We start from the raw sequence: 9,407 nt of genomic DNA, 5'->3' as shown, positions 1-9,407 counted from the left end.
GGGCAAAAGAGCCGGCGGTGTTGGGAAATGTAGTTCTTTCTTGAGAATCATTAGAAAACTCAGGAAAGTAAGCAAGATTGTTTAATCTCACTAGCAGAGCTTACACAGCAGAAAAATGATGGGGCAAGCAGGAACAAAACTTTATCTAGCTCACTCCTCTCCCAGCCACGTGTCCCCAATAAAAACACACGCTCACTTGGTTAAAAGTGAAAAAGAAAATAAGTTTACTTACAAAATCATGTGTATGAAGAGATACACAGGTCTAGCTTCATGTTGCAAGAAAAATGAGGTAGAAAAGTAGTCTCCACACATCTTAAGAAAGATGTTCCCTCAGCATGCATCCACTCCGGAGATAGACATGCTGATGAGTCTGCAAGCAAGTTAGTAATAATGGCGACTCATCCTGCTTCTTCTTCACTCAAGACAAAGGAAATTAGGTGTCCTCATGGTAAACAGGAAATGAGGAGGGGGAGTGAGGAGGGGGGTTGTTAGTAAGCAATGAACTACCATAGACATGCATTACTAGAAAGGTCTTAGCATGCGAAGTTGCTATATCCCAACAGGCGGGGGCCACCAGCGCTGGAGGCCTCCCCCTCTTTGCCGACCCCTCAGGGGGGCCCAGGCCCCGTCAGAGGCCGGCAAAAGAGCTGGCTGGGGGCGCCAGCGCTGGAGACCTCCCCCTCTCTGCAGGCCCCATGAGAGGCTGGCAAAAGAACCGGCTGGGGGCGCCAGTGCTGGAGGTCTCCCCCTCTCTGCCGGCCCCTGAGGAGGCCCCAGGCCCCATCAGAGGCCGGCAAAAGAACCGGCTGGAGCGCCAGCACTGGAGGCCTCCCCCTCCGGGGCCCTTCCTCCGCCAAACCTCCCTCCAGAGAGAGAGGTCTGGTGGAAGGACAAGGACACTTCAGGGGAGGCCCAGGACGCCGGTCCACCAGGCCCTGGGCCTCCCCTTCTCAGGGGGCCCCCTTCCCCCCCTCCTCCTCCTCCCAAACCTCCCCCTCCGGAGAGGGAGGGTTTTGGCGGAGGAAAGACCCCCCAGGGAGCGCCCAAGAAACACACCCGCCCCGCCAGGCCCTGGGCTCCCTCCGGGGGTCCCTTCCTCCTGCCAACCCTCTGGAGAGAGAGGTTTGGCAGAAGAAAGACCCCCCGGGGAGCCCAGGAGGGAGCAGGAGGACTCCCGCCTCCCTCCCGCCCGGCCCGCGGCTGTGAGGCAACCGCGGGCAGGGCAGGAGGGAGGAGGAGCACCACCGCCCCTTCCTGCCCTGCCAAGGACTAGAGGAGGAGCTCCTCCTCTTGAAGCTGGCTGGCTAATGGGGGCAGGGTGGAGCTCCAACAGCCCACCCCCTGCCAGCAGCCATTGGCCAGCCAGCCCCAGGAGGAGAAACTCCTCCTATTTAGCCCTCTGCGTGGCCCTGCAGGCGCGCGCAGGGCTATAGGAAGCCGCTGGCAGGTGGTCGGGTAGAGGCGGCGCACTGTCTGTGGCCCGCCCTCCTCGCTGCCGCCGCCACCACAATGCCACCTGCGGCAATCGGTGGCAGGACCGGGCTGGGGCCGGTCCTGCCGCCTCCACGGGCCAGATTAGGCCCGCGGGCTGGGGGTTGCCGACCCCTGGGCTAGTGTCTTACAATGCTTCTGGTAAAAATGGAATGGTGATGAATTTGCTGGTCATCCTCCCTCTGAAATATTTCCTTATAGGTTTGGGGACCCTCTGGAACAATGTAGGAGATTATTTGAAAAGGAAAAGAGTAATCTTTGGAAATTCTCCCTCCCTACTTGTCACTCACACTCACTCATACTGTCACACACACTCCCCAAAAGCAGGAGCCTTCACTAAATCCAAGTTCCTTCCATGATCAGAAGGTGCACTTTGGGTTGCAGAAAGGCAACTCACAATTCAAGCCCATGTGTTCTGAATTTTCCAATGAATTGCTAAATAATATATATCTCATACTTTCTATCTCAAAACAAATCCTTTAAGTGACTTTTAATGCCAAGTTTTGATATTTGTTTTTCCTGTTTTCCTGTTTTCACAGTCACCCTAGCACCTTGGAGTGAGTCTTAATCATGAGAACGAATTTAAAGCAGTTACTCCAAATAATAAATAAGTTAGCAGGAAAAATATAAAACTGCCAGTGGTAGAGATTGCAATGTATGTTTTAAAAATGGTCTCAGCCTTTTACTAGTGCCATACAAAACAGCCGATTGAACAAAGGGGAAAAACATGGTTTCAGAACCCACACTGCCCATTCACAATTGTTGCATTTCTGTAAGACCAAGACAGAAGATACATTCATTGCAGTAGTTGGAATGGGTTTTGTTTGCAGTATGTGTAGATGGCAGATGGTGACTTTCAAACACAAGGGAATGGTTTCTTAGGTAGAAAAAAATGTGAGTATACTTGTTCTGCCTAAATATTAAATGTTGAATTGAGCAACTGTGCAGTTCTTTCCTACCAACTGTTCTCTTCAAGCCCAGTTACAAGCCCAGTTTATAATTATAGGTCTAGAATCTGAACCAGGAAGAAAGCAGTTGGTAGGTTAATGAAACACCCATAAGATACTTCAGATTTCTCTACTTCAGATTGTGCTCTCCCAGATCTAATGTCCATTGCAAATCAGTAGCCTGTAAGGATGAAGTGAAACATAGTTCTGTCATTCTGCAGAACAACTAAGTTGTTAATTTTATATATAAAAGAATTTCCACTTGGTCCTTTTATTTCCTTACACTTTCAGAAGTTGTAGATAACTTGTTCTGTGGCAAGTTTAGGTATTTGATGAAGCTTGGGGAAGAAACATCAAATGGCTTAAACATCTTTGGATGTGTGTAAGATATAATTAGTGTACTAATAATCATTACAGTTTATAATTATACAGTTTATAATTGCTAGCTTGTTGTAATCCCTTCATGAATACTGTGGCAACTTTAGTTGTAGCTCAAAATGTTCTTTTGATGCATGAATCATTCCTTGTAGATTGAAGAAGGTATCATGGTAATGGAAGATGATTCTCCTGTGGAAGCACTTAGCACACCAAATACACCTCGCAATCTTGCCGCTTGGAAAATTACCATTCCATATGTGGATTTCTTTGAAGACTCCTTTGAAAGGAAAGAGAGAAGAGAGAGAATTCCAGTATTTTGCATTGATGTGGAGAGGAATGACAGAATGGCAGGTAGATACTCTGAGAAATGTACGCATACCATAGTCTAATGCACTTGGCTTGCATACTTAGTTTAGACACTCGTGTATGTTAAATAAACTAGAAGTATTAATAACAAACAAATAGAAGTATGTGTTCTGAAATTGGTTATAAATGATTCTGGAATGTTGCATCTGTTTGGATGGCTGTGATATTTCCTTAGAAAATTAGAGTCATTTAAATCTTCTTTTAAATATGTCCATGTATGACTGTAGTAGGTCATTTTTCCAGCGTTGAGGGCGGAGCCATCCTTAATGAGGGTTGGTTCTCCCCTTTTGCTCCAATCAGGCAGGATCTTGACTTTGGGCATCATCACCCACTCAGTTGCCCAGTCTAGTTCCTGCCTTCGCTCCGTCAGGCTGCTTTTCAAGCTTTCTCTTCCTTACTTTAAAAAAAAAATTTAAAAATCCTTTCTCTCTCTCTTCTCTCTGTGGGGCAGACTAGAACTAATGGAGGACCTAGATAACCCCGGGATGTCTGGTGAGTCTGGACATGCTCAGAGGGCCTCTCCCGAACGACGGGGTTCGGCCCAAGACTCTGAGCTGCGGCATGAAGGCCGCTTGGCGCAGCCGGAGGAGGGATATCCCTCGTCTCCGTGCTTGACCGCGCCCAGCCGCTGCAACCTGTCCCGAAATCGGGAGGGAGTGGCTGCCATGGAGGACAAATCCAGGAGTGTGAGTAGCACCGCAATGAGCGGCACCCCGCCTCCCCAAATGCTCCCACCAGAGCTTTCTGCCCTGGTTTCCTTAATTGCCATGCAAGCAGCAGCTTTTTTCTCCACTGCCTCCCAAGCCTCCCTCCACCCAGTGGCTCAAGCCTCGGCTGCCCCTTCGGCCCAAGAGTCTGGGTCAGATAGACATAGCTACCTTTCCCATAGGGCCAGAGAGTCTTCCCTCTCTCCTCCTGCTTCCCGCTCCTCCAGGGATCCCATCCCCCAATCAGAGAGAGACAAATTCCCGCCCAAAAGTTCCTTGGCGGGCAAACACAGAAAAGGAGGGAAAAAGGGAGGGAAAAAGGCCATTTCAGCTCCTTCTTCTTCCCTGGGCTCCAAACTTAAGAGAAGGGCGCCATCTAGTGGCAAAACATCTCAGGCCAAAAAATCCAAACCTCAGCCCATTAGATCATCTGAAGATGAGAACCTTTCCAAATCACAATCCAGTTCTGTCTCTGAATCAGAGGAAGGAGAGTGGTCTGATGAGGATGAAGACGAAGACCCTGCTGGGACTTCCTCTTCAGCTAGACTTTTCCTTGCCGATGACTTCCCTATCTTATTGAAGAAGGCAATCAGAGCCCTTGAGCTTGAAGCCAAACCACAGCCTACCCAACAAGATGACACTGATCTACCTAAAGGCAAAGGTGAATCCTTTCCAAAACCCTCACCATCATCCGATGAGGTTCCTTTTCCATCTGATTTCATGAGAGTAATCAAAGATGAATGGTCCAAACCTGCCACAGTCAGACCCAATCCTAGCTCTGTAAAAAAGTTTTATTCCCTGCCTCAGAATGTAATGACCAAACTACAGATCCCCTTAGTGGATACTCCGGTTTCCTCTCTTGTTACATCGGCCGTGTACGCTAGAGATGGGGAAGAATCACTCAAACTGCCTGAGGACAAAAGGGCCGACTCTGCCCTTAAGAGGTGCTTTGAGGCCTCTTCCACTGCAATCAGGGCTGCAACATCTACCTCCATTCTAACCAGGGCAGCACATCTATGGGCTAAAGACCTCATGCTAGAAGTCCCCAAGGGCAACACTAGACTCCGTCAAGGAATCAACAAATTACTTAAGGTTCTAGCATTCGCTGCTGATTCCTCCCTTGACATCATTCAATTCAGCTCACGTGCTCAGGTGGCCTCAATACCAGTCAGAAGATACCTTTGGCTAAAAAACTGGCAAGTAGATACTCGCTCTAAGCAAAACCTGACGCTGGCTCCCTTCAGTGGAACTAAACTGTTCGGTGAAGCCCTAGACCCAGTACTTATTGAGACTAAAGATAAGAAAAAGGCTCTTCCATCTACCACTCGCCGAGATGATAGAAGACCCTCCCATCAAGGTCAACAGTCCTTTCGTTCCACCCAGTCTACGTACAACTCATCTCGGGGGAGAGGAACCAGAGGTGGCGGACGACAGTGGTCCGACAGAAAGTCCTCCTCACGACAACACTACAACAATAGTTCCTTTTCCAAAAACAACACCAGCCAATCCAATAACAACAATGCCGGGAAACAGCGAAATACTTCAGCCTGACTATCCCAGCACCAGAGTGGGGGGCCGTCTACAACACTTTATTCAGACTTGGTCCTCAACTACCTCAGACAAATGTGTACTGTCTACCCTGTCCTCGGGATACCAGATAGACTTTACTCAAACTCCAAGGGATCATTTCATCATTTCCCCCAAATCCCAAAGGCCACACAAACACCAGTTAATGTTAGAAGCAATCAACCATCTATTACAGATTGGGGCAGTTGAACCTGTCCCCCCTGCTCAAATCATGAAAGGGTCCTATTCCATCATTTTTCTAGTCCCAAAAAGAGACAAATCATGGAGATCAGTCCTCGACTTGAAAAGAGTCAACAGACATGTTCCCAAACGTCGCTTCCGGATGGAAACGCTCAAAACTATTCTAGAATCTCTACATCCAGGCGACTACTTAGCCTCTGTGGATTTGACCGAAGCTTATTTGCATATTCCGATTCAGAGGGACCACCGAAAGTTTCTACGCTTCTGCTACCACAAAACTCACCTCCAATACAGAGCTCTTCCCTTCGGCCTATCATCGGCCCCAAGAGTATTTACCAAAATCATGATAGCTCTGGTAGCCCATTGGAGACTGCAAGGGATCCGCGTCTTCCCTTACTTGGACGACCTCCTGATCGCCTCCCCTTCTCCATCTCAGGCGACAAAAGATGTCAATGTCATTTTCTCATCACTACATCACCATGGTTTTCAGGTAAATCTTGGGAAGAGCCACCTTTTCCCTACCCAATGCATACATCATTTGGGAGTGATTATAGATACCAGAAGAAGTCTAATATCCCTTCCACCGCAAAGGATCAAAACGATTCAAGACACGATCGCACTGATAACCAAGAATCCATCAGCAAATCTCCTCCTTCTCGCAAGGCTACAGGGGCTCATGATAGCGGCCTCCCAATGTGTTCCCTGGGCCCGATTTCATTCCCGCCCTCTACAGTGGCTGATATTACCTCATCAAAAATCAATCACGCCCAAGATAAACAAACAAGTTCCACTCCCTCACAAGGTCAAACTTTCACTACGATGGTGGAACTCCCGCTCCATCCGTCTGGGGCGTCCAATTCAACCACCCTCCCCAATCTTAATAACAACCGACACCAGCTTGAGGGGCTGGGGGGCCACTCTACTCGACCGATACGCACAGGGACGTTGGGACTCAAAGGAAAGAGCTCACAGCATAAATTGGCTCGAACTAAGGGCAGTAAGACTAGCACTTCTAGCGTTCTCTCAACACATAAAGAACAAAGCAGTTCTAATTCGCACCGACAACATAACAACGAAGGCACACATAAACAGAGAAGGAGGGACCAGATCGACAACCTTGATGCAAGAAGCATCGTTACTGCTTCATTGGGCGGAAACCAACCTTCTCTCCCTCAAAGCAGAACACATAAAGGGAGAACTAAACACAAGGGCCAACTGGCTGAGCAGATCGGACATAGATCAAGCAGAATGGCACCTCCATCCAGAGACCTTCCTCCTGATAACACGGAGGTTCGGCATGCCTCTGGTTGACCTGTTTGCATCCCCAGTGAACAACCAGGTCCCTCGGTTCTTCTCACGTTTTCTGACTCAGGGCACAGAACAAATGGATGCCCTAAACGCACCTTGGCCCCAGGGCCTTCTGTATGCGTTCCCACCAACAGCAATGATTTCACGGTGCCTCCAAAAGCTAAGAAGCGAAAGATCAACAATCATTCTGATAGCTCCACACTGGCCCAGGAGGGCATGGTTTTCCGAGATATCCCAAATGGCTCTAGACTCTCTACGCCTTCCAATCCACAAAGACCTGTTGACACAGGGTCAAGTCTCTTATCCAGACCCGGAATGGCTAAACTTTCACGCATGGAAATTGAGAGGCACTTACACTGGTACCCCGGGATACGAATGCGCCGCGTTACGAAATTTCCGGGTTACGAAAAAAACCCATTAAAAATAATTGTTCCGGGTTACGAAGGTTATTTCGGGTTACGAAATTTGTTTTGGTGCTTTTCGGCGCTTTTTCGCACCAAATCGCGGCTTTTCCCCATTAGCGCCTATGGGGCTTCGGCTTGCGAATGCTTTTCGGGTTACGAATGGCGCCGTGGAACGAATTAAATTCGTAACCCGGGGGAGCCCTGTATTAATTAAAGATGGACTGCTTCCTCGAGTCGCAGATACTATTATCCAATCGAGGAGACCATCGACTCAGAGAATTTACGAATACTCTTATAGATCTTTCTATAATTGGTGTAGATCTAATCAGACTTCCTCCTCGTCGGTATCTATAAACACACTGTTGCTATACCTCCAAGATGGTCTCGACAAAGGTCTCAGACCTAATACCTTGAAAAGACAGATTTCTGCCATTACGTCCGCTCTTCCATCAAAATTGGCCTTCAAACTGTCGAACCATCGCTGTGTTAAAAGGTTCTTGAGAGCAGCTTCTCTCATCAAGCCACCTACGATCCACAGATACCCTAACTGGGATTTACACATTGTCCTTCAGGCACTGACTAAACCTCCCTTTGAACCCTTAGACAAAACAGATCTAAAGTTCTTGACTTCGAAAACTCTTTTCCTTACAGCTATCACTTCGGCACGTAGAATATCAGAATTGGGAGCACTATTAACTAGAAGTGAACTTTGCATATTCAGAAAAGATTATGTTTTACTTCGACTGGACCCAACTTTTATGACCAAGGTCAATTCCACATTCCATAGATCTCAAGAGATTATCTTGCCTTCCTTTGTTCCAGATCCCAAAAAGGAACTCGAAAAGACATGGCATACACTTGACGTTAGACGGGCTCTCCTCACTTATATCAAGCGTACCCGCAAAACCCGCAAATCAGATCGCCTGTTTGTGTCCTTTAGTTCAAACTACATGGGGAAAAAGGTCTCATCTTCCACTCTATCTAGATGGATTCGCTCCTGCATAGCTACATGTTATTCATCCTCCGGAGCCACACTCCAGGGAAGGGTCACTGCACATTCCACTCGCAGTGCCGCAACCTCTGCTGCCCTTGCCACTAATGCTCCCTTAGCAGATATTTGTAGGGTGGCCACATGGTCATCCCCTTCCACATTTATCCGTCATTACCGAATCGATGCCTTTCAATCGGCTGAGGCGTTGTTTGGGAGGCGGATACTTCAGTCCATTTTATAGATTTCTGATTGCCTCAGTTCCCCGCCCATTGGAGAGCTTTGGTATATCCCTCATTAAGGATGGCTCCGCCCTCAACGCTGGAAAAACGAACATTGGCTTACCTTGTGAGATGTTTGTTTTCAGCGATGAGGGCGGAGACATCCTGCCCTCCCGAAACTGAGGAAATATTCTCCCCGGTGCCGGGGGGGGGGGGGATAGGCTGTTAGTTCAACTAAGTTTTTTCTAGTTATGGCTTGTTGAGTTTTCATGTTTTTCACAAATTTTTAGAGATTAAGAATATGGGAACGTTTAGTCTTCTAGATTTACCTATACTTTGCTTGGCTTTTCAATGACTGGGCAACTGAGTGGGGGTGTGTCTCCCTGTGATGATGCCCAAAGTCAAGATCCTGCCTCATTGGAGCAAAAGGGGAGAACCAACCCTCATTAAGGATGGCTCCGCCCTCATCGCTGAAAACAAACATCTCACAAGGTAAGCCAATGTTCGTTTTTAATATCTATTTTTAATTTCTCTGAAGGCTTTTTCTCATTTTATGTTTACATATGGAACATTTTAACATTCCTTAAGGGGAAATCATAAATCTGCTTGCATTTTCAGTTGGACATAAACCTGAGCACTGGTCTGTCTACAGAAGATACCTTGAATTTTATGTCCTTGAATCAAAGCTAACAGAATTTCATGGTATGTTTACCCTGTCTCCTCTGTTTGGGGACTCAGTTGCTGGGTTCTTTAGTATTCTACAACTTGAAATAAAGCAATGCTACGATTTGGGAGCCAGTGTGATGTAGTGGTTTGAGCATTGGACTATG

At 47.6% G+C, this 9,407-nt stretch overlaps 1 protein-coding gene across 4 annotated transcripts in view; it reads left to right on the top strand.

Annotated features, from left to right (window-relative positions):
• The window catches only part of LOC121917465 (sorting nexin-14-like), a 66,593-nt gene that overhangs the window by 38,604 nt on the left and 18,582 nt on the right, over positions 1-9,407 (top strand). For 3 of the 4 annotated variants that reach the window (XM_042443461.1, XM_042443459.1, XM_042443462.1), the window contains 2 exons: positions 2,969-3,185; positions 9,196-9,279. In XM_042443461.1, coding sequence (XP_042299395.1) covers positions 2,969-3,185; positions 9,196-9,279 — 301 coding nt within the window. The remainder of the gene's footprint in view (positions 1-2,968; positions 3,186-9,195; positions 9,280-9,407) is intronic. The other variant, XM_042443460.1, reaches the window with a different exon arrangement.

Source organism: Sceloporus undulatus, unplaced genomic scaffold, assembly GCF_019175285.1.
Source record: "Sceloporus undulatus isolate JIND9_A2432 ecotype Alabama unplaced genomic scaffold, SceUnd_v1.1 scaffold_19, whole genome shotgun sequence".
Classification (NCBI taxonomy): Eukaryota; Metazoa; Chordata; class Lepidosauria; order Squamata; family Phrynosomatidae; genus Sceloporus; species Sceloporus undulatus.
This window is presented reverse-complemented; position numbering and strand designations above follow the sequence as displayed.